The 25,576-nt window shown below is 40.9% G+C and overlaps 2 protein-coding genes and 1 non-coding gene across 3 annotated transcripts; 2 read left to right on the top strand and 1 right to left on the bottom strand.

Moving 5' to 3' along the window:
* Positions 1–1,551: 1,551 nt before the first annotated feature.
* TCP1 (t-complex 1) lies at positions 1,552–12,657 on the top strand. The gene is made up of 12 exons (XM_075597097.1): positions 1,552–1,772; positions 4,413–4,498; positions 4,893–5,021; positions 5,802–5,899; positions 6,861–6,971; positions 8,235–8,416; positions 8,892–9,018; positions 9,788–9,963; positions 10,315–10,438; positions 10,863–11,055; positions 11,602–11,765; positions 12,321–12,657. The coding sequence occupies exons 1-12, from the start codon at positions 1,709–1,711 to the stop codon at positions 12,532–12,534; spliced, it is 1,668 nt and encodes a 555-aa protein (XP_075453212.1). The 5' UTR covers positions 1,552–1,708; the 3' UTR covers positions 12,535–12,657.
* LOC142494106 (small nucleolar RNA SNORA29) lies at positions 3,757–3,893 on the top strand. The gene has a single exon (XR_012801341.1). It is a non-coding gene; the product is annotated as a small nucleolar RNA SNORA29 (small nucleolar RNA).
* On the bottom strand, positions 12,650–25,266 carry ACAT2 (acetyl-CoA acetyltransferase 2). The gene is made up of 9 exons (XM_075597098.1): positions 24,990–25,266; positions 22,397–22,531; positions 21,125–21,306; positions 18,870–18,987; positions 17,490–17,633; positions 16,000–16,122; positions 15,035–15,189; positions 13,880–13,990; positions 12,650–13,171 (listed from the first exon to the last, which is right to left on the bottom strand). The coding sequence occupies exons 1-9, from the start codon at positions 25,042–25,044 to the stop codon at positions 12,998–13,000; spliced, it is 1,197 nt and encodes a 398-aa protein (XP_075453213.1). The 5' UTR covers positions 25,045–25,266; the 3' UTR covers positions 12,650–12,997.
* Positions 25,267–25,576: the final 310 nt, after the last annotated feature.

Here is a 25,576-nt window from a genome sequence, read left to right as displayed (position 1 = left end):
GCTCAACCACCTTATAACGCTGTGCTCGGGGTCCAAAGAATCACATCGCATTATAAGCGCATCACGTTAGAAATAATGTGCAATTGTATGCATTGTACAATAAAGTATTTAAGATAACAATAATCGTGTTGTAAAGTATTCATAATTCCGAAAATTGGGAGCCACGCATGCATCGCGTTATAAGCGGATTTGCATTGTAACGGATCGCGTTATAACGGGGTTGAGCTGTATTTGTAATGCATATATGTGTCTCAGGCATTATGTGCATGTATATGTTGTATATTTAGAGTGTTTGTATATGTTAAATATAAATGTGTATTTGTATATGGTATGTGTGTGTGTTACACTAAGGTTCCGTCCATCCTGCTCCCGAGCCCGTGAGCTGCGTGATCAAATCAATGTAAACGTGGCGTAACGTGAGTGGTTCGCCCTCATTGGCTGAACCGTGCACGAGACCCGGCTGTCGCGCGACAAACACAAAATTGTTTTGGTTCTCGAGAATCGCGGGCACGGTCGCACGCTTTGGGTGGCCTTATGGTGAATAGATCTGTTGTTCGCGCCAGCGTTCTCATGCGCACGCCGTCACTGCCACTATAATCGCGGCCTAAGGCCATGTCCAGGGTGAATGCGCACGTGCTCATGCTAGAACACCTTGACATCAGGCGCTCATGTTGTTCGGGTGATTTCTGGCTTTCAGGGTTACGCCATGGGGGGGGCGTGGCAAGGGCATGTCCGTGACATCACATGGGCACTACAATTCAGGTACATAGTTTTTGATCGTGCAATCACCCTGGGCGCGGCCTAATACAGGACTGTACCACACCGCTGCACATGTAACATATTCAGACAAATAAGGCTGGGGCCATGGTGCCGCAGACCATGTTGAGGTGTCTGCATGCTGAGCGATCAGATTGCCTTAAGGCAGTGATGGCGTCCATGCGGTGTGCGGGCGTGTGCGAAAACGCGTTGCTGAAGAAATCCGTTGAAACGGATTTCTTGGCGCAACAGACCGGTCACGTGAGCGGTTCACCCAATGAGGGCGAACCAGCTCCATGACGACCCTAAGAACACCCCCAGACACGCCACCCATGGCCAGGGAAAGCACCCGTTTCACGCAGGTCACTTCCCAGCCTCCGCACGGGTGAAGGCACCATGGCCCCAGCCTTTCACTTAATACATATTATTTATTATTATTTGTGTTCTTGTTTCCTGCATGTAATATGCTATAAAATTCATTAAAATATCAGAATGTATTCATTACTTGTATAGCCAACACTGGATTCTACAACAAAGACCCGCGTGCGCACCAACGGACAAAACGGGTGCAGTGCGCGAGACGAGACCATCTCGCGCGCACACACACCCCAGCTGCGCGCGCACCGACGCTCTGTACTAGAACATTCTCTATGCGGCGCACAGCGGCAGGACGCAGGGTCAGCCCCTACTTTAAACCACGCCTCTGTGCGGTGACGTAGGAGAGGTACAACCCCTTCGGCGCCGGAATGCTGCCTGCCAGATTCTCTTTGCTGTGAGCGGCTCTCATCAGCCACTTCTCCGGCGCTTGAGGGGTTGAGGTGGGAGTGGTGGTGACGCTCCCGTGGGGGCGTGGTTTCCCGGCACCCCTTGCGGCTGGGCGGCAGTTTGTCATTTCCCCGTTTTTGCTGAGCACGCGGCCTAGCTGTGTGCTGTCTGCGATCCGCCGGTAAAGATGGACGGGCCTCTAGCGGTGTTCGGGGAGCGCAGCTCCGGGGAAGCAGTCCGGAGCCAGAACGGTAATGTCCTGCTGCGGAAGGCGGTAACCGGGAAATACAGAGACCTCGCTCCCCCTGACTGGCCCTAGTCATCATGTGCAGCTGCAATGGAGGGACGCACCGTGCAGACATTATATACCCTTATACAGCAACGTGTAGGCCTTATATACCCTTATACAGCAACGTGCAGGCAGTATATACCCGTATACAACAATACAGCAACGTGCTGCCTTAAATACCACTTAATACAGTGTTTATGCTGTGTGTGTGTGTGTGTGTAAATATATATGTGTATATGTGTTTAACACTTGCAATCAGTCTTTAATTACTGCATAATGTAACAGATGTAAATGCGAAAGGAATGACTAGGTTGTATAATAAGCTCACGTTTGCATCTCAGCCCAGGCTGTGTTTAAAGCAACATGCATTGGCTTAAGGGTTTTCCATGTAATTGAGCTTGAGACAAAAGTTGTGCTCATTTGCAAATCATTTCCCAGAGTCCCTTGCTGCAGTGGAAACACTATGCTAGGTGATAATGGCGAAAAGCAGGTTTGCAAGTCTGATGTGAATGTGCTCACAAGTAACATTTTTATTATATATATATATATATCTCACAATTCCACATGCAGTGAAATGTCAAAAGAATTTATAGAAAGAATCCCATATGCAGAGATTGTCAGTATATTTGATTTATTTCTCCAAACACTGCATATAGGGCAGGGAATTGTGTTATAATTATGGGGGAGGTAGGGAAAAATGAAATTGTATCATAGAGCAATTAATAGATTGCTTTCAGAAAAGCATTCATAGTTTCAACTGGGTTTTATTGTGTTGTCTTTTAATATTCAGGTCACATGATTGGTGTTCCTTACAATGCGTCTGATCTCAGACACAGTATTAGGGCTGGGACCCGCAGCGCCCGGTGGCGCGGGCGGCCGCGTGAACGCAACTCACTATTGCTGTTTAGCCTCACGATCCAGTCCCTCCTCACTGCCAACTGACTACGTACTGTGACGCGTCAGCCAGCAGGGGATACCAGAGAATTGTGTTCCCGTGCGGCGACGCGTCACATGGTACATACAAGTCAGCCAATGGGGAGGAGGGGAGGGAAGGAGCTAGATGGGAGGCGCCTTGGGCGGGGAGCAGGGAAGGAGCTGCAGGTTAAAGTGTGTGTGTGTGTGTGTGTGGCACCACGATCAGATCCCGCCCCTCTCCCGTCCGGCTCCCTACAGACTGCATATCGCGGTCTGTGTCTGTCAGCGCACCGCCTGTCTGCAGTGCGGGCGCGCTGACTGAGGGAGCGGAGCCTTAGCCTTAGAGAGGGTTGGGGTTCCTCAGAATTTTACAATGTAATTATAGGGTTCCTTAAACCAAAAAGGTTAAACATCCCTTTGTGTAATCCTCAATAGAGATGGGCGAATCAGCCCAAATCTGTTTAGAAGATTTGACCCCCAAAATACATTTTGCAGAGTAAAATCCACAAACTGATTTGGTCGGTTTCAATCCGTGTGGATTTATAAAAAAAAAAATACTGTAGGATTCAGTCCATTGGTGGGTTTCTATAATCCAATCCCTGGATTTTTACAAATCCGCCAACGGATTGCGGGATCCAATGCGTGTATTGGCAATAATAATAAAAAAATCCGCAAAACACCAATCGCCCTTTATTGAGATTAATCCGCGGACCAAAGGAGCCGGCTGATCTGCTGCGGATCCAAAGTCGCTTATCTCTAGTCCTAAATTCAAAATGGTCCCGGACTAGTGGATGTTTCACAGAAGGTCCTGTGTCTCCCTCCTTAAATATTGTGACACAGGCACAGTACTAATATCATTACATTTCTTTTTATTTGGAAATTGCAAGTGCTATCTAGTACTCTTAGCGTGGGAAAGGGGCATTAAAGGTAGTAGTCCTGACCCATTCGGCAGTTCTCCGGATTAATGACATTTCTCATGTAAATTTAAATTGGTTTCTCACTGACATTAATATAGTTATAAATATTTAGACCTTCCCATTTTAGTACCGTTTTTTCGCTCTCCAGAATAAGCGGCTATGCTAATGGGATAGAGCAACCTCTGCTGTTATCTGAAAGAGAAGATTGCTTATTTCTGCTTCTCCTACATGTAATGGCAGAACATTACCTTTTAAGAGCAGTCGGTGAAACGCTTGAGTTTGTATGTACGCAGTCTTGAAACCTATAGGGCGAGTGTGAAAAGATCACACATTACAAGCCATACCGTTCTATTGGGTGTAAAGAAGCATTCCCACTTCCTATTCGTGTATTTATTTTTACGGAATTTGAACCAGGGACTGTCTTCCAGCTGAACCCGTGGGGCCCCTAGTTCTCGAGGTACTATTTTGGTTGCCAGTGGTTTATCTTGAAATAAGGAAATACTAAGTGGCCACCAATTTACGTGGGCCAATAGAAAGCTGTAGCAGACAATGTTGCAGTTTCCTATTGGATTCCTGCGTGACATCTTTGGAAATTCAGTAAACTGACAACTAAAACAGTTCAAATTCTGTTTAAAAAAATATATCTACCTATGTCATTTTCTCAATGGTGGAATTGCTGCTTTAACAGCTTTTGGTAACGTTTTTGTTAACTTAATTTGTGCACGTTGTTTGGTAGCTTGAATTTCCTTAACCTATTTCCTCCTTTTCAGTTATGGCTGCAGCTTCCATCGCCAATATTGTGAAAAGCTCACTCGGTCCAGTTGGTCTGGATAAAATGTTGGTGGATGATATTGGTGTAAGTTTTATGTACTCGTGCAGTTATATCTATTAACAACTTTGTGGGATTTATGGTTGCAAATTGGTTAAAATAGAATTTAAACATTTTTCTTTTAATATTTAGCTTGTCTGAATATTTTACGTTCATCACTTGTCTGGTAGCAAAATGAAACCGTAATGGACAAATGCTTGTTCCCGTTCGCCTTATCGCTACCAGAGGGGCTAACAATGCAGTATTTATGCCTACATTTCTCTGGTCGATAACGTTAACGCAGAATTGGGGGTGCAAAAAAGTGTTCTGGCATACGCCTTTTAGGCTATTTAGAAGTCTGTGCTAAGCAGCTCATACCTAGAAAACTGCACTCAGAATGAGCTAGCCCTCAGTGATGACTGTTTACTTTTCTGTACATTAGGATGTGACCATCACAAACGATGGTGCAACCATTTTGAAGTTGTTGGAAGTAGAACATCCTGCAGCTAAAGTCCTCTGTGAGCTGGCAGAACTCCAGGATAATGAAGTTGGAGATGGGACAACATCAGTGGTGGGTTTCTTCCTGTCAAGTAGTGGAAGCTTGCAAAAATAAATGTTTTAGTGATTGTTTAATCTTAGTAAATATGTTTACAACAGACTTTATGGGAAGGCCCCATAGTTCTATGGCTATTGACCTCTGGTTTACTTGTCAACAATCGATATTCAGCCGTGTTAACGGAGAATTGCAGCACACATATAATTAATACCTATAAATAGTCTACTCGCTTAATAAAAAATGTGCAATAATACAGAAACAGTAGTTAGTCCTGTATTGTAATAATAGCCCTGGCATTTTTGCAGATACATTTTTTTTTTAAATGGGTTCAACGGAGGGAGGGTTGAGTAGCAGTGTGCTTTATAGAGAAAGCAGAAGTGTCTGGATGCAGGGATAGTGTTGTCTATGCCAGGGGGGTGCTGCGGTTAGAGGCTCCGCGCTCTTCCCCCGTGCATTTAAATGCCGGAGGACCGTGGGAAGCCTCTGCAAGTTCCCTTTTCTAGGGTGATGCGTTGCCATGGCAACCTGGTGTCAAATGACGGAGACAGGGTAAGGGGGGGGGAGGAGCAGGCAGTGGGGAACGTTTGCGCACCCCTGGTCTATGCCATAGGCAGGTTCTGTACTTTAACACCAGTTCCATTGGGTAAAGCTTTGTGAAAAGTTAGAAACAGCAATAAACCTGGGGCGGATTACTGTGTAGCACTTATCACAGGACTGTACATTTTTAAATGTGTTTTGATCCTGGCTAACATTATTTCTGTTATGAATGAATAAAATCCAGCTTTCTGTACACAGGTTATTATAGCTGCAGAGCTGCTGAAGAATGCTGATGAGCTTGTCAAGCAGAAAATTCACCCAACATCCATCATTGGTGGTTATCGTCTTGCTTGCAAGTAAGTTAGCATTGCAGGATACAATAACACATCTGTGGTTCAACAGACTACAGATTTAGAGTGCTACAGAATAAGAGTTTATTACTGTAAAGTAACACATGAAATACATTTTTAAAAGACTCGACAAATATAAAAATGTGGCGCTTACTGAAACAGTGTGATAAAATAAGAACAGTTTAGTTTTTAATATAAAACTTAATTGTAACTTTTCCAAATACTACGTACCATTGCATAACATGCAATAATGACACTTTAAAAAAAAAAAAATATTTATTGAAATGGTCTTATACTTATCTCAAAATAACTACGGTAAGCATCTGAATGTACTTTCTAGTTAGTTTTTCCGTTGTGCTCTTTTCAAAGATTCGGCAGTATTTATTAGCATTCTATTAAAGCTGCTGTTTATTTATTTAAAAAAAAAAAAACATTCAATATGTGCATCAATTCAATCACTGACAAGTGATTAGCTAAGTTGCAGATCGATCTGTTCTCCTGTGATCGATCAGCAAAGATTCTGCCCGGGTTCGCTAAATCCAGTGCGGCAGAAGCGTACCCAAGATGCAAAGTTCTGTGTGGAAGATCATGCGACCAGGCAGTCACTAGATATAATTGGTGCACTGCTAGAGGAGACAGGGCTCAAAAAGAGTCTGTTTCAGAAGAGGAAGTGGATGTGACTTTGTAAATGGTTGCTATAGAAACAAAATGCTTGTTACATTATAATACATTCAAAAAGTCTTTAAAAATAGTTTTTTTTTTTAATATATAAATGCTACAAGTTTTTTCTCGTAGTGCAGAACTTATTTATTTAGAAAAAAAAACCACATGTAGGATATTTCTTGAACTGCCGCTTTAACAACTGAGTCTGTTTTTAAAATGCTATGGACAGCGAGCGGGTGGTGATCTCGAAATGTTCCTGTTTAATGTACAGACAGAACATTTCCCCCACCCCCTTGTTTTTCAGGGAAGCTGTCCGATATATCAATGAGAACCTCACCATCAACACAGATGAACTTGGGAAAGACTGTCTTCTGAATGCTGCTAAGACATCAATGTCTTCCAAAATCATTGGAGTGTATCCTTTCACCTCAAAAGATTTGAGGCTCATTTTAATGGAGATTGTGTTAAACAGATATTGTAGGAAAATAAGTGTACTATATTTTTAAAATGTCTCAATATTCATAAGGGACAGAAAAATCCTGATCGCCTAAAATCTATCCTTGCGCATGTGCTGTGCTGCAGTGATGACTGACCTGATTGACGGGTCAAGTCACTGCTGTGTAGCGTAGGCCGTGATAATACCAAAATCCGGCGGCGTGCGGCTCAAAAACAAATTGGTGGAATACAATGAAGGTAAACATAACTCGCACAATGGCCACGCAGCGCCGAACTGCAAGGCGGCAGACTGGAGAAGAGACTTGGAAGTGTGTTTTCTTGAAGTGGCGGCAGCATCACGTGAGTGGTTCAGTCAACGAGGGCAAACTGCTCATGGCCACGCCTCCCTGTCCTGCTTGCTCAGATGCTGCTTGGCAGCAGCGTGAGGATGACGTCACCGGATCGCGCTGTCACCCAGCGGCATCTGGTATAGTCAAAGCCTTAGTGAGGCGAGCAGGAGGCAGGTGGGGCTATTCAGAGTTGATAGCCAATGTGTGCTAGTATCTGAATCTCACAGATATTGACAGACAACGCGTGGGATGGGGTAGCCGGAACACCTCCCACACGCACGTAATGACGCTGGCTCCCAAGTATTGTAGATCTTTTGCCCACCCCTGTATCATAACCAAAGACTTCAAACAAACCTATGTTCTATATGTACAGCTCAACCCCGTTTATAGTGCGATCCGCTTATAACGTGGTCTGAGTGTGGCTCTTGACTTAAAAACACCAAGGTATTTTTTTTTTTTTTTTTAAACCAATGCTTTATTGCTAACGGACATACACACCCATCTCCCCCCATCACCAATAATTTTACCATGCAGGAATCGACCCTATGACCCTTCATACACTGGTAGCAATTCTCTAGCTGCTACACCATAGGATTGATGTGATGTCATTGATTATTAATTATAATTAATTATTAGTGTAGGGGTGAGGTGTATGTGTCGCAATAAAGCACTGAGTGTTATAATAAAAAATGTAAAAAAAAAACCTTGAAGCAGGGAAAGGAGAGAGCTGCAGATACCATGTAAGTCCTCGCGTGGCGGCCATGTCGCGGTCCCGGTTATAATGCAGTCTCATCACGTGGACCCCGAGCACTGCGTTATAACAGGGTTCAGCTGTACTTTCACCAAGCATGTATTACATTTATCTGAAAGTTAAGCCTTGATTCCTTGTTCAGTGACAGTGACTTCTTTGGAAGTATGGTTGTTGATGCTGCACTTGCTGTCAAGTTCACGGACCCCAGGGGTCAGGCCCGGTACCCAATCAATTCTGTTAATGTGCTGAAAGCACATGGCCGAAGCCAGAAAGAGAGTATCCTGGTCAATGGTTATGCACTTAACTGTTGTGTGGGCTCACAAGGTAAGTCCTATTTTGCAGTGCATGTTCAAGTCTTGAACAGTTGAATGTTTTATCTCTGGCAGAAATGTTGGTAATATTGATGCCATTTGGGGTGTTTCACCCAAATACTAGTAGGTACTTCAAGTAACTTTATACATAAATCTTTGTCTTGTTACAATAAAATTACAGGTTAATAATTACACCCATGTAAAATGTTTACTTCCCACCTTTCCATAGTACTCACACTTCAGAGACAAATCATTCTTTAAGATTTGGATTGATAATAGAATTGTTTTGGATACGTTGAGTATCCTTAGCCAAGCCAGCCACAAATTGAAGTCATTTCGGTTTTGACGATTGTGAAGAAAAACAAACTAGGAACATAACTAAAAGAGCAAATACAGTCAATTTTACACCCAAGTTCAGTGTCCACTTTTAAATGTCTGTGTATGCAATTTTAACCAATCCTGTGAAACGCAAATTATTCTGCCTTCAGGAATGACTAAAAGGATTGTGAATGCAAAGATCGCCTGCCTTGACTTCAGTCTGCAGAAAACTAAAATGAAGCTTGGTGTCCAAGTGATTATTTCTGACCCAGAGAAATTGGACCAGATCAGACAACGGTACAAATGGCTCACATAATCGTTGCTTTGAACAGTTATTGCTGCTAGTCAGGTTTTGTATACAGGATTTACTTTATATTAAAAGGCGTGGAGATATAATTTGCATATCATTCTAGTTTAGTACAAAAGCCAATTAACTTCTGATTATTAACTAGCCTTGGGGTGATTGTTTTGAGTGCCTATAGATTATTTTTAAATGGCTCAAACAGGTTATAATAGGCAAGATATGAATAGGGATATAGTTCTGATCTTGTATTTAGGTAACTGAATAGAATATATTGTAGTTGAAAAATAAATGTTTAAAAGTAATGGTAAACACTAATTTGGTTAATGATGTATAATTTGGTTTTTAACATTTCACCTTGAAAAATTAAACCAATATCACCAAACCACAACAGTAGCAGTCGTACAGTATGTACACAATGTTTTGGTCTTCTGGTTTCTGAGCAGCCAGTTCGGGATCCCATTTTATTTGCTGCCATACACTGTAGTGGTATGAGCAGTTATACGCGTGGGATAAAGCATTATGCGTCTCTTTGCTTCTCTGAATGAAATGGCATTCGTTGTTTCATTCTTAGCAGGGACTGAACATTAACTGTCCAACAGTGTTGGTGTGTGCAATGCATCGTTTTGCAAGCTTCACCAATACTAAGCCATCAAGTAATATGTTGGCGAGTCCACCAGCAGTGACTGGATTATCATCACAGTGATTTATCCATATGTGTTTTTTTTGTTTTTCTGCATAGTAACACTACTTGTTTTATTATAGGGAGTCTGATATTACCAAGGAGAGGATTCAGAAGATTCTGGCCACTGGGGCTAATGTAATACTTACTACTGGTGGAATTGATGACATGTGTCTTAAGTATTTTGTGGATGTGGGAGCAATGGCAGTGCGAAGAGTACTGAAGAAGGACCTGAAACGCATTGCTAAAGCAACTGGAGGTAAATACTTCATTTATTTACATGCCCTTTCTCAAGGTAGTTTAATGTTTAACATGGAATATACTGTTGTTAAAAAAATCCACTGATAAGTATGTAACATGAAGAGTATACCATCAGTGCGTCCTCTCCTTTCTTGTTAATACTAGGGGAAACGTGTCTGCAGATGCAGACTATCTATTGTATGAAGTAGTGCACAGCATGTCCAAGTCTTGAAGGCTTTACTTGGAGTTTGCTATGGGGAACATGTTTTGAAAATCACTTTATTGTAATGCCATCTTGGGAATATCTTTCTAAATTCGGTTTTTCTCAAGTGTGTGTGTTTGTGATTGCTCTACGTTTTTGTTTCAACAGCTACTGTTTGTTCAACACTTGCAAACCTGGAGGGGGAAGAAAGCTTTGAAGCATCCATGGTAGGGCAAGCAGAAGAAGTGGTGCAGGAAAGACTATGTGATGATGAGCTCATCCTTGTCAAAAAGTGAGTGGCTACAGTAATGCTAATGAAAATTGGCTTGAGAATCATTCCCATTATTTGCTGCCATGCAGGTCTGTGTCGTGTGCAGTTATACGCGTGGGATAAAGTATTGAGTGGTCTCTGAAACGCAAGTGAAACTTGTTTTTGGTGTTTGACCCAGATTTCAGGGACTACAGAACCATTTTCAGTGTAAATATTTTGGTTGGTAACCTTTTAACTCTTTGTAGAATTGACCTAGGGAGATTGTCAAAATCTCTCATTTGTACATAAGTTTAAGTATTCTTGCATGTTGGTAGATGGTGAACCATAATCTTCTTGTAAGTAAATAGTAGCTCACAATCAATGAAGAGGTTGTACTTCATGCTTCTAGATTCTAATCTGAGTTAAAGAATATAATGCTGGTAAATTAACTCCCTCTGCCCCACAGTACTAAGGCTCGAACATGTGCATCAATCATTCTCCGTGGAGCTAATGACTTCATGTGTGATGAAATGGAGCGCTCTGTCCATGATGCGCTGTGTGTCGTGAAGAGGGTGCTAGAGTCCAAGTCTGTGGTACCTGGAGGTGGTGCTGTGGAGGCTGCACTTTCAATCTACCTTGAGAATTATGCGACCAGCATGGTAAGATGTAGCTTATTTTTTTTTTAGCCACTGGTATGTGTAAGTAGTTAAACAATGTGTTCTCAAACTCACTAAAGTATTGCAATGCCCCTTAAGTGGAGGCCTATATTTACTTAACCACCTTCATTTATTTTTTTTAACACAATTTGCAGTACCTATAACACCAGCATATAGAGCACTTGAAATTTATATTGCCTGTACTGAATAAAATACCTTGGCAGTAAAAAATACAATTACATTTTAAATCTTTTGTAACACTTATATTGTGTATAACCAAGTTTACAATTTAACAATTGTTGAGAATCTCACTGCAGCTTTATATGTTTTTAATTTCAACATAGGCTACGGTTGTGAAGTCTTTCCATGTTTCACTCCTAGAAGTAAAATGTAACAATAGTCAAACTTTCTATGCTCCTTTCTAGGAACAATTATGTTAGTCTAATCCTTAGCAGTTCAGGAATTGAGTTTTTGTGTTTGCAAATTTTATACATGTAGATTTCTGCAGGAAAAGTAGACTAATCGTTTTCTTTTGATTTGCCACCTTAGGGTTCACGGGAACAGTTGGCAATTGCAGAATTTGCAAGAGCACTCCTGGTCATTCCAAAAACTCTTGCAGTGAACGCTGCACAAGATTCCACAGACCTTGTTGCGAAGCTGCGAGCTTTCCATAACGAAGCTCAGGTCAACCCAGAGCGCAAGAATCTTAAATGGTAAGAGTCCAACAGCTTTGCAACATCGCTATTACATGTCAACTAAAGTGGTGGTAGGATCAGTGTATTTGGACATTGCGAACTTCAAATGCACATAGAAAGTAAGTGACTGACTATAAGAAACCCAACAGATCTAAAAAAAATAATAATTGGGATACCTTAATACATTGTGGCACATGTTACAAGTGACCATAAATTTAAAAAGCCATTATTGGATCTAATTTAAGCACTTTTTTAAAAGTAGCTCCCATGAACTGTAAAGGCTTTTGTAAACAAACAGCTGGTGATTTTATATAAATAGCTGTCTGGAAGTGATGGCATCTGTATTACACAAGTGCCCTCTTTCAACAGTGTTTTACAAAGCTCGTTCAAGGTGGTATTTGTCATGGAAAGTGAAATGTCTTAATGACCATACAGTATATGATTGAAATATACTTGTTATTAATTTAATGCTAGAGTTTGCTACACCACTTCCTGCTGTGGCACAGAAGAGCATATGCTCCTATTTAGTGATGGAAACCGTTTATCGCGTATTAACTTTTGGCATTTCAACAGGATTGGTCTAGATTTACTTAATGGAAAACCAAGAGATAGCAGACAAGCTGGTGTTTTTGAGCCAACTGTGGTGAAAACCAAGAGTCTGAAGTTTGCAACAGAAGCTGCAATTACTATTCTGCGAATTGACGACCTAATTAAACTGCACCCTGAGAGTAAAGATGAGAAGGGGAAGTACCATGAAGCCGTTCAGTCTGGATCAATTGATGGCTAAATGCCTGTTATATTATTTTGTATTACTGTAATTTATAACCAGAATAACTTTTCCTTCTTGCACTTGTTTGGTCTTGTACCTATGCTACTATGAACACATAAATAAATGCAAATGGTCAACTGATATGCCGGCTTTTATTTTCTTTCAGCAACATATATACATTTTCAAATAAAGCACTCACTACTTTTTCTTAATTTTAAAGCTCAGTCTATCAATGTTAATGGCTGCATCCAAATTAAGATAACTAGTAATAAGTGTCAGAACAGTATAAAAGTAATGCAGAATCTTAAGGAATGTAAAACTAGTTGTCCTTCAGGTGTCTGTTCCAATGCAACCCGTAGTTGCTTTCAAGTGTCAAGGACTTTTTTTTTTTTAATTAACTTAATACGTGACTGCTTACTATTTTGATAGTATGCATTCAACCAACCGTGCTGCAGGTGACTTACTGCTGTTAAACAATATCCTATTGCATTCTTTCGATGCACATGGCTATTCCCATGCCTCCACCTATACAAAGTGCAGCTACACCCCTCTTGCCTCCAGTTCTTTCCAGTGCATAGAGAAGGGTAACCAGAATCCGACAACCAGACATTCCAAGAGGGTGACCAAGTGCTATAGCCCCGCCTTGACTGTTGACCTGTGAAACGGTTTAACAAAGTTACATATAGATTTGAAAATCTAATGATTAAACAACTGTATGATGTTTAAAGAGCAACATAGCATCAAAGGTTCAGATTTTCTGTGCCAAACATCATGAAAGGTACCAATCCTAACTTTTTTTTTTTTTTTTTTAACTGCTATGAAACAAATTACTAACCTTCCCCCTGGTATTTTATTTTAAAAAAAGCCCAAGGACTGCAGTAGTGTGCACATGGCAACTCTTCCCATTTCTCACTTTCCAATCTACCAGGTAGAAAAGCTGTTTTTATGCACAGTACAGAGCTTCTTGCAACTAAAGTGTTTTTTTTATTTTATTTATTTTAAGAATCAAGACCATTACTTTCTTTCGGTGCCAAAGAATTGACCCCAATCTGGCATTAAAGTTGATGGCTGGTAATGCAGGATCACAGTACAATACCCGCATTAGTGCTTTGTGAATTCTGGTGTAAATGAGTGACTTGGCAACATTCATTTAGGGTTTGGGCTCATGTTGGATGTTTAAAAAGTTGATAAACAGTGACAGTATTGACAAACTTCAAACAAACGTGGGTGGGCACCGCTTTAAAAGAAAAAGACAGACTTGATTGTTTCACCCACCTCACCCATCTGTGTTTCTTTCGATTTAAACAAATAACTAAGAATTTTGTTTATTAATCCCTAGATGCTATTAAACAAAACAACCTACCTTTTCAGGGTTCAGTCCCAATTCTTTAACCACTGCTAATGCTTGAGCTGCAAAAGCTTCATTTATTTCAAATAAATCAATATCATCAAGGCTCCATCCTGCCTTTTCAACCTTCAGGAAAGTATTTTGTAATGGTTAATAAATGAACCCATTTTGAAATAGTCCTAATACAGTATGTCTGATGTGCCCTTAAACATGTTTTCTGTAAATAGCTATGAAAAATGTACTCGTCTGTTTTCTTGCAATAGTCAAGTCTAAATAAATAGAAAAATGAAAGCTTGATAGTGTAATGTTCCATGTTAAACAGCTACTAGCCAAAAATTCCTTGAAGCATTTCCCCTCCTGATGTGTGGAAGCAGGGACAGGGGTGTCTCCACAGCTGAACTACAGTAATTACTGCTCTGACTGTCCGCTTCTGAGATGCATACCTCTAAAAGGTGATGCTGGGACCTTTAAATCTGCATTAGATACCATGTCACGCAGGCCTGCATGCTGGACACTCTTTTTTCCCTGCCATATTTTGCCCAGCCAGGGCTGCTTACTGATAGTCCCTTCACAGATGGGTATCTCAGAAAGCAAAGGGACACCACAGCTGAAAATAACTATTCAGCTCCGGTGACCCCCACCCCCCTTCCTCCTCCTTTCCACCTAGGTTGTAAAAAGAAAATCTAGGCAGATATGTTGCTTTTAAAAGGAAAAATTATCACAGGTCAAGTTTCAAGCAGCGATCCTGCTAAAAAAACAAACTGCATCCATGTTGTCTGAGTTGAACAGTTATTTTCAGCTCTTGGCATCCCTTATTTCCAGAGATACGTACCTGCTAGACTTCTATTGGTGTGCCAGGAAATTTGGTGGTCATATTGGACTCCCACAAGGGGAGGAGAATGCAGGTAGTTACACTGGGAACCAGTAGATCCCCAAAGCTAACACTACTACAATTCTGGAGGACCCCCTCGTGCAAATGCTGTTTAAACTGCTGCTTTGTCATCACATTTCCACCAAATAAAGTACACTACTCACTGACTGGATAGAACCACAGACCAAGGTCTCCAACCTATATCAAGCTACCCCAGAAACTTTTATTTCTGTGCCCTGTCATTCATATTTAGTCACAGCCAGCAGTCTGATCTGATATTAGGCAATTTGAACACTTACTGCTTTTTTAATGGCTGGGATAGGTCCAACTCCCATAATAGAAGGATCCAAACCGGCTTGAGCCCAAGAGACAATGTGTGCCATCGGAGAAAGACCTCTGCGGTGCGCTTCAGATGTCTTCATAAGAATTACAGCTGCTGCTCCATCATTGATACCTAACAAATGTACCAACACAACGTGTGAAGAGATGGGCAAAGTGAAAGGCTTTTGATGTTTATGGACCAATGTAAAAGAAAATATTTTCAGTAGGGTGTTCATGAAATGGTTGGTTAAAAGTTGTTAAGATACTGCTTAAAGTAATATGATTCCATAGCCTTGCAATTGACACTGCAAAATGGTTACAATTAGAAATGTGTAACCCGCTAGAAAGTTCTGTTCAATAGGCAGTCGCTCCTAAAACCAAAGTAAACTAAGGACAGTGACATGTTTAGTACAGGTAAGTGACTAGTCAAATAAGTATTTTAAATTGTTTAAATCTTTTAATATTTACAATTACCTAATATTGAATCACTTTTGCCTAATTTTTTTTGTACAGTAATTTTGATGCCATAATTTGTCAAATAGAAAGTATCTGACTCATTAATTCAGCAGATTTGAAGTCCAATTTAAGGTTCATTGAATATATCCAAGGAAGTTAATTAGACTTATTTGTTTATTCTTTATTAGCACAGATTTGCTTATTTTATATTAAACCAAAATGCAAATGTTAAAAAAAAAAACTGCAAAGTGAGCAGAAAAGATTTTGTAATTAGCTGTTGTGAAACCTTATGCAGAAAAGTACAGAAAATGCTATTTGGTGTCATGCTTAAGTAAATTAAGAAAAATCAATATGTTTTGCCATTAAGCAATTAATCTTTGAAACTCCCCAATTCCAACAAAGCACCTAAAAGTGTCTGACTGAAAAGGAACAAAAATGTGTCCTTTTTGTACTATTTCTAGTTCATATTAGTGTAGAATTCACTGACCTGAAGCATTAGCTGGAGTTACTGTACCGTTCCCGTCCTTCAGAAAATAAGGCTTTAGTTTTGCCATTGCTGCCAAGTCGCTTCCATGTCGAGGAAACTCATCGGTTTTCACCTCCACTGGACCTGCACAAATATGGGAAAAGTAACATTTTTCTTCACTTTTCACCTATAAATTAATTGAAGCATCTTCTTTTGTGAATACTGCAATCCAGAATCCAGAACTAACATTGTCTTAGCATTGAGTAAATAAACCCTCTGCAGGCAGGGCTCACACTCCATAAATATAGCTAAAACATCCCCTACACGTCATTAACTTTAAATGACCAACTATGAATAGTACATTTGTTACACAAATATCCATTTAACAGTGGCAGTTTGCTCAACCTGTATTCAGCATTTCTTCATATAATACATTAATTATTTTGTTGTGGTGTACCTTTTAGAAATTGCTATTAGGGCTGACAATAGGTAATGATTCGAACATCATAAGCTGGCTGTGGTGGACAGGTGGGTGTGTGGCTGGGGTGGAAGGCGAGTGGGCATCTGGGTGGGTGGGTGTCACCCTGTTTTAGCTATTTGCACTTTTATATTTATACCAACGTGTGTACATGTGTGTGTGTGTGTACGTGTGTCCCCCCCAGGGTTGCTGCTCCTATGCCATGCGGCTGCTGCTACGGCCGAGTATCTGATGCTGGACATGTATGCACGTTCGTGAATTTACTGTGGAGTCTGCGCATGCGCTGCTGGTGCGGTCCCCTCTATAGCCGTGTTAACGCTGGACATGTATGCGCATGCGTGAAGGTTGTTTGATTCTACTGCGCATGTGCACCGGACAAAAACAGCCTCTGCGCATGTGGAGGGAGAAATGTTAGCGGCATCTGCGCATGCGCGGGGGAAGGTGATAATGGCTTCTATGCATGTGCGAGCGACAGCACGTCTGTTACTCTACTTCCGTCACCATCAAAGAGATTTGTGCCAGCTAAAATTTTCACTTAAAAAAAAAAAAAATTAAGAAATCACATCAAGGGACACATTTATCAAGTGCTGTTATGGGTTACTGCACATGTTCTGGCGTTAACTCCCACTCAAGTCAATAGGCGTTATCGGAATGGGTGTGAGAACCCATACCAGCACTTTTTTAATTTGCCCCATAGCGTCATGTGATATGTTACTGTATATACACCAATCGGAAACAAACATCACTTTACACATATACTGTAATCATGGATCATACAGGTTTCATAGCATGTCACATTAAGGTGATGATTGAAACTGCAACAAGTAAAATACAGTCTAATGAACCGTATTGTTTAAGGTTATCGCCATTTGACATATCCAAAAGGTTTTAATGTTTATCTGACCTCAACACACAAACCACAGCCAACATAATATATTAGCCGGATTCACACAAATGAGGCTGTCGCAGCTCTTATCCAATAATAGGCCTTTGCATCGGTCATTTAGTGTGCATATATCATAAAGCCACATACCTTTCCTGGAAGGCACCGCGACAGATACAATCTCTTTGTCAAAATACCCGGCTTTTTGTGAATTCTCCGTCCTGTTCTGTGATTCAACCGCAAGCTGGTCCTGTTCCCCTCTTGAGATCTTCCACTGTTTGGCCACATTTTCAGCTTGAAGAGAAATATAAAACACATAGCTAATTAAACAGCGGAGGTCTGCGAGGGTAATAACTAAAAATATGTTACAGGAAGTTTGAGTTAAGGTCCCATGCCATTGAGAGACGAAAGCAGGATCAAAGTGAAAAATAGATGACATAGAAAGTAAAGGAAACATACACTTAAACATACTGATCCACATTTAATAGCATGGGAGACTCGAGTTTGTAAGCAAATGGTTATCTCCATAACAAATATTACTAAAAAAATACATTTTGAGGTGCGACCCCATGTATGGCCAAGGTGAGCTAATCAAGTGGACAAATTCCGTTTTCTTGGGTTATGCATTTATAAAACCAGACAATGCCTTCACGATACAGGAAACAGATTTATTCATACAGAAAAAGGAAGAGTTAAAATAATGGCAGTAACTCATTCAGGTTACAAAGATATCAAAAAGCCTCCCAAAATTATTTGGGGTCAGCACCTTTATAGAGGTTATTTTGTATTTTCTATAGATGCAGTATATATTTAAGTATAAAACGTAATTTATAGAAGTATATCAACATACACAGAATAAGCCTGGTGCCTAATATGTTCTCTCGCCAACTTTAATAAAAAGATCATGCTCTTCTCTTACAATGAAGCAAAATACTCCTTTTGTTTGATGGCACTTTAACTACTGCATCAAATAGACTTGGGGGGACGCAGGCGGTTGCAGAGGTCCCACACCCTTCCCAAGGCATTTAAATTAAATTAAATGCCGGGGACCGCGTGAGGCCTCTACTTACGGGATTCAACTGACTTCAGGACACATGACCATGGCAACGCGGTGTCATGTGATGTCACGGTTGCCTTGGTCATGTGATGTCACACAAAATGACGCCGCGCAAGGTAAGGAGGGGTATTATCCTGGTCTAAATTCCTACTTACCTCCTCAAAGAAACTAATACGGTTAGTTTAGCATGATCTATCCTTCATAAATCAATGCCGACTATTACTAATAATTTTGTTTTCCCATTGAGTATTCCTGAATATTATCTCATAATAAACCTTCAAGTAGCTTCCCCATTATTGATGTCAGGCTTGCCCAGACAGTAGAGGATAAGGGGAATCAGGGACGAATAACAGGCCGGGTGAGTGTACTGGGAAAACGCAAGTAAAAAGTGGGGAAGAAACAAGAGGCGGGCCAAATACAGCGCATATGTTATAACAGGAATGGACTGAAAATCAGGGATCACACATTCTTACCAGTTATTCCCATGTGATACTTGTAAAATGCATCAGTGAGACCATCACAAATTATACTGTCTTGTAAGGAGACGTCCCCGGCTTTCACCCCAGCTCGCATGTGCACTAAATGAGGAGCCTGCAAAAAACGGAAAAGCAAGTATGTAAAAACTTTATTTTTGTGGACTTCTTTAAAAAAAAACAAAAAAAAAAAAAACAGCCTTTGGGAAGCTATGTTTTAGTCCTGGTGCAGCCACAAAAGGAGAGGAAGGAGCATTATTGCAAAGCTCTCACCATCTAGTTTGGTGCCAGAGACATACGGCAGTAAAGAGTAGGACAGAAGAAATGAACACTGAGACTCTAACTTCACAGGCCTGTAACTTCACCCCAAGATCACACAGACTAATAATGTAAATCAGCTTTTTATACTATGTGTATTTAAATGTCGGACGTCAATTCAATAAATCGGAAGCAAAGAACATCAAATGAACAGCAGAAGGGCTTCCATCTTTGTTAGTAAGGAAAAGAATATAAATATGTAATGAAGGATAGAAAAAGAAAATACAAATATATTTTCACACACACACGCCCATTGTCATGGCAAAAAATCGCCATTTGACGTCGCAGAGCTATAAGGACGAGACCACGCACGGGGAGATTCTGGGAGCAGATGCCACCGAAGAAGGTAAGAAAGTTACAGAGGACCACGCTCTCCCCATTGCGTAATTAATTTAATTGTCGTGGGGGAGAGCGCAGGGCCTCTGTAACCGTGGGGCTTGGTACACAGGCACCGCCATCTTGCTGGCCTTGCTTCTAGCATATGGATGCTGTTTTATCAATGCCAATATCCAGAAGAAAAAAAAAGTTGCTGATGACTTAAGGCTAAAGCAAAACACGGAATCCAGAGTTAAGTCACCTCAAAATGGTACAAGTAATTTAACCACAGACTTCACCGAATGTTACTTTTTTTTTTGGAGGGGGGAGGGGAGAAAGCTGGAGTAGAAACGTGTGTTACCTCAATATATTATTAGAAATACACAATCTTAGCAAGCTCAAAACCCAGACACACAATATATTTAATTGTGCCAGTTGGAGTGCTACAGGGAAGGTGACCTCTCTTTTCTCTATGCAATGGAGGAGATACGAAGGACACAGTATAACACTGGCAGTGCAGAACATGCCGGGATGGGTTTACCTTGACGTGGTTGCGGCCTTGAAATGTGTGTGTGTGTGTGTGTGTGTGTGTACACGTACACACACCTTAATGTATGTTAAGATACATACATTGTATCTCTGCACTCTCAAATGATCTGAATTAAAATTGAAGGTGCAATCGCATAGCAGATCAAAAATAAATGTAAAGAACTTATCAAGTTAATCGCTCTCTTAGAATGATTTAGTCACCAAAGTAACATATTTGCATGCTGTTGCAATTAATATTTTCCTTTTTTCTTTGCACCACTTAACTGAAGCATAACCGCTACTTACGTTTATCTGTTTGACAAATGATAGCTCCATAATTACTTTATATACAATGCACAAAACAACTAAACCTCTAGCTTTGAAGACTAACATTCTCATCACCAAAATCATTAGATAAAACTCAAAGCTTTTGTTTACCAGGGACAGGTTATTTTAAAAAACACAACCATTTTTTAAAGGCCTCAATCAACCACATTTAATGTATTAAACATGCTACTGCCCTTTGATCACTTCCTTCTTAAGAGGCACTGACCCTTTAATGACCTTCTAAAGATTAAAGCATTACTTAACCCCTTTGCCATTATTGTTGTATAATTATATAACACATTGCTGGTGCCTCTAGGAACATATAGATGTATTTAACATCATCTGTACCCCCACCTCACATTTCTGCCTTGCCCAATGTATTTCTATTGGTCTTTGCCACTAACAGACTGCAAGGATCATGAGACCTTTCGGGCAGTCGCCAGGTATTCATTAATAAACAAAACCGTCAGTCAATACAAAACTTACTTACAGACTGCAAGTCAAATCTGTAAAATTGAAAACACTTCTACTTATCCAATATCTGCAAATTCAATGCAAAAGAGTGCGAAAGCTAGGATATCTCACAGAACTTTCAAATGTCATGATCTGGGCCCCAGGCAATGCAACCACGAATTAATTCTGCCATTGGTGTCTTTATATGCAGGTCTTGCTCTGGTTATATTATATCGTGGAATTATATGGTACATTTACAAATGGTAAGATGAGGCCGAGTTCAAGAACATGCAAATACCACACACTCTCCTCACCTGACTCATGCTCTCCATGCCGCCTGCCACCACAACATCAGATTCTCCAGTCATTATAGACTGAGCTCCCAGGCTCACAGCCTTTAGGCCAGATCCACATATCATCTGGCAGCTCCAAGCTGGAATGGAGTAGGGAATACCAGCGCTTACACTGGCCTGACGAACCGGGTTCTGACCTGCACCTGGAATATGGAGGAGAACAGGTAAAAAGTAGGAAGACATTTTAATAGATTCTTAAATAATCTGACAAATTCCTCTCTATGTCCAAAGCTAATACAGGCAGTCCTCGTTTTACAACGAATGGCTTATCCAACGCTATGCAATGCATACCTATGTTCATTTTACAACGCCAAAACGGCTTATCCAACGTTATGTTTATATATATATATATATATATATATATATATATATATATATATATATATATATATATATATATATAATACAGTATATGCACTATATAATTTGTGTGCTGCATATCTTATTGTCTGCGTAAAATATTTAGTGTATTTTAGCATTAAAAATGCCTTCAGGAACGGAACCTTTCATTTAAACAGTGTTCCTATGAGAAAATGTGTTTCGCTTTACAACGTTTCGCTATCCAACGCCATTTTGAGTAACGCATTGTGTCGGATAACCGAGAACTGCCTGTAATGTGAAATAGGGACACTCACAATAAATATATCAACAAATACATACAGATAGATAGGATAGGATAGGATAGACAAACACACACACACATAAATAAAAAATGAAGATTATTAAAGCTCGGTTAATACGGTACCGATACCTCTACATACATATACACACACACAGCATACAGTAGATAGATACAACTCAAAAAATCCGAAGGGCAAGGTGCTAGTCCTATAAAAAAATGTAGAGTATACTTCACCATTCAGCAGAACAGCAAATAAAGAGGCACCACTCACAGGTAAGTATCCAAAATGGATACTTTTGAGCACAGCCTGGGTTAAGATGCATTGCCAGTAAACCTATCCACAGACAGCTGTTTCGACCTTAATGGGTCTCAGTGTGATATACATACATATAGACATATAGACATATATATAAAAAAATATATACACACACACACACACACACACACACACACACACACACACACACACACACACGGTATAACAAGCATATTTAACTTCTTTCTGCGTAAAATGTACTAACTAAAATAGAACCATATAAAAAGTGTTATATATTAATAATAAACCTGTTACCTTCAAGCAACCCCTTCACCTAATTCCTGAGAAAAAGTACCTGCAGTCAGAACATGTCCAAATATCACTTCAGAGATTTCCTTTGGTTGAATGTTGGCTCTCTTCAAAACTTCTGTGATCACAGCAGAGCCCAAGACATGAGCAGGTAAGCTAGACAGAGCTCCATTGAATGAGCCTAGGACAAGAATAAATAATTTGGAATGCTGTCAAAACCTACTTATGCACAATTTAAGTTATTCCAGAATGAGGGAGATAAAGCATCATGGTTAAGGTTCTTAGGCTCATATTTACTGCTTCAATTCATCTTTATTATTTTACACACAGCAGATAATATAACTAATTGAAAGATATATTATTTTTCATAACCAGTTTGGAAAAATCAAGAACATTTAAAGATTCAAAATGAAAATTCTTCACAAAAACAGATGCACATGAGCTACAAAACCACCTTCTGATGTGATATTGTTTTCACAAATACAGATGCTAGAGCTCTGCATTGTAGTGAGAGAAATTGTGTGGCTTCTCTTATAAGGCTAAAGTCCCCGCTGGCGCTGAGCGCGTTCATGCTTGGAGAGTGCTCCAAGCATGAGCGCCTGGTGTCCTGCTTGTACGTGCGGGAGGGGCATTGCGGGTAGCTATATAAGTAACCGCCGCAAGCGCCGCCTGCTCAGCACCAGCGGGGTCTCAGCCTCATTGTCGCAATGTGACTCATCGTGGTGAGCGTGAGCGCCCGCGCCAGCTCAGCACCACCTTGAACGCAGCCTTAGGCTGGGGTCATGGTGCCTTCGTGCGGAGGCTGGTCAGTGAGCGGGCGCTTACCTGGCCATGGAAGACAGGCCGTGGGCGGCGTGCCTAGGAGAGTCACGGAGAAGGTTTGCCCTCATTGGGCGAACTGCTCATGTGACCGACCTGTCGCGCCAAGAAATCAGTTTAAACTGATTTCTTGTAAACGCACGCACGCAGCATGGACACGATCACTGCCTTAAGGCAATCTGATCGCTCAGCATGCGGACGCCTCCGCACGGTCTGTGGTACCATGGCCCCAGACTTAGGCATTGAAAAGGGGTTTTACAGACGCCGGTATTTACATTGTGTCTTAACTTTTCAGAGTAAACCTAGAAAGTTTAAAATCAAGGAGTTGGCATACTTCAAACTTCCCTCAGGTAGCTGAAAAAAAGGCAGTTTATGGCCTGAAATGTTGGATCTTTTTGCAATGTCTCCTTAAAAGTAAAATGGTGACTGAAAGACTATTTGTAAACTCCTCCAGGAAAAAGTTGTAGTCAGAGTGGGAGTGTAAAAATCGGTGTGCCTTTATTTTTAGTACACTTTGTATAGAGACTTTGTAGAGAGAATCTCTGCTTCTTGCAGCACCCTTTCCAAAATAATTTTTAGCAGCACAGCATAGTGCGACCAAGTATTAATACTCTATTGTTTGTGTGGCGTTTATCTAGCAGACTAGGGGGATCTGTGTTTTATCCAGTAGTCAAAATCAAATTTAAAAAAATCCACTCTTTGAACATTAACCTGGCATTCTAAAAGGCACTGCAAACAAAGTTGTGTGAGGACACTGCAATAAAAATGTGAACATGTTGTACACTAAAATCAACCCCACCTCCTTCATTCATACACGACACACAATGCAAATCCAACCACTGAGAACAGACCCAGGAAATGGTTCTACCCTCTGCAGGCAATCAGAGCTTTGGGTAAAGCACATAACCATCGAATCAGGTGGCAGTCCCCTGATATGGTTCTACCATGGGCAACCAATCAGAGGAAGAGGTGACGAGGGACGGCTGTGGGCAGTCACTGCTACTCCCCTAAACACATGGAGCTGCTAAAGAAATAATCAGATCCAGCAGAGATAATGTGTGTGTATACCTATAGTATGACCGCACGTAGGAGGTGAATTGCACAATACAGAGGGGGACAAATCACCAAGATGCTTAATTAAATGTAGTATTTTTAAGCATACTGATTCCATTTGTATGTTAATGCTGTAATCTTCTTAAGCATAGTGTGTGTGTGTGTGTGTGTGTGTGTGTGTGTGTGTGTGTGTGTGTGTATATATATATATATATATGTGATACTTCGTGTATTTTTTATTTTATTTTTGGCAGTGGTCAATCCACCCCCCTGAACTGTGGTGCTAAATATGCTTGCACTTTACAAAATAAGAATAACTACTTCGATATTTATACAAGATTCGTAGAAAAAGGCTTAGTTGAATTTACTGCACACACTTTCTATTCTTTACAATCGCTGGACTAGCACGGTTTACAAAATGTATTGATTCACCACTTGGATAATTTGATGTTACTGGAAACTAAAATAACATTACTAGTTAGGATTTGTATTGATATAGGGGCGGATGGGGGAGTTAGTATTTTTGTAATTCTTCTAAACCAGGATAATAACAGATTTTTGCGACAAATGTTCATATCGAACACAGTCTGTAACTGCATTACAAACAAAGATCATTACACATTCGAGATATATATCTCCCACAGCTAGAAAACACTGCTTTCTCCAGCCGCAAATAAGAAAGACTTATCGAAATCACACTAAAATCAAGCAGCCCCTGCATTCATATTAGATTTTTTTTTCCTCCAGAATAATATTGCCGTCCTTACCTATGGGAGTCCGGGCTGCAGACACAATCACCACTGCTTCTTGCCCTGAGCTCATGTTGCAGGCTTTTAGTCTACTTGGGACTGGCAGGTGATCTGTGCCCTGACAGACACTCAAAGTTAGTGGGAAAGATTACACGGTTCCTGATTACACGGTTCCTGACAGCTAGCAGCTAAGGATAGAGCCTTCAAACAGCAGGCTGCTGTCTACCGAGAATAATATGCGCCGCCTTGGGGCTTGGAGGAGAAAGGACAACTTGACAAAGCTACTTTATAAATATAGCTAACTAGCTGAGAAACCCGGCGTTGCCCGGGAGTACAATTTCCCGCTCCCTCCACTCCCCCTGTCTGTTTCTCCGCTCCCCCCCCCTCTCTCCACTCCCCCTGTCTGTTTCTCCGCTCCCCCTCTCTCTTTGTCCGTGTGTCCCCCTCTGCTCAGCTCCTGTCCCCCCCCTACAGTGTCACACACACACACACACACACACCGTCTCTCTCACACTCACACACAGTCTCTCTCTCACACACAGTGTAGAGGGGGGAGGGAGAGAGGGAGAGTGTAACGGCCGCCGATCCGAACATGCGTCTTCCCA

Source organism: Ascaphus truei, chromosome 4 (assembly GCF_040206685.1).
Source record: "Ascaphus truei isolate aAscTru1 chromosome 4, aAscTru1.hap1, whole genome shotgun sequence".
NCBI lineage: Eukaryota > Metazoa > Chordata > Amphibia > Anura > Ascaphidae > Ascaphus > Ascaphus truei.
This window is presented reverse-complemented; position numbering and strand designations above follow the sequence as displayed.

Excerpts from the sequence above, each read along its gene's own strand:
- TCP1 (XM_075597097.1), top strand. The coding sequence starts at position 1,709 with ATGGACGGGCCTCTAGCGGTGTTCGGGGAGCGCAGCTCCGGGGAAGCA. Across the intron at positions 5,022-5,801 it reads GAGATGGGACAACATCAGTG|GTTATTATAGCTGCAGAGCT; the intron begins GTGGGTTTCTTC and ends TTCTGTACACAG. Across the intron at positions 11,056-11,601 it reads AGAATTATGCGACCAGCATG|GGTTCACGGGAACAGTTGGC; the intron begins GTAAGATGTAGC and ends TTGCCACCTTAG.
- ACAT2 (XM_075597098.1), bottom strand. The coding sequence starts at position 25,044 with ATGAGCTCAGGGCAAGAAGCAGTGGTGATTGTGTCTGCAGCCCGGACT. Across the intron at positions 22,532-24,989 it reads TGCAGCCCGGACTCCCATAG|GCTCATTCAATGGAGCTCTG; the intron begins GTAAGGACGGCA and ends TTCTTGTCCTAG. Across the intron at positions 21,307-22,396 it reads TGGACATGTTCTGACTGCAG|GTGCAGGTCAGAACCCGGTT; the intron begins GTACTTTTTCTC and ends TCCATATTCCAG.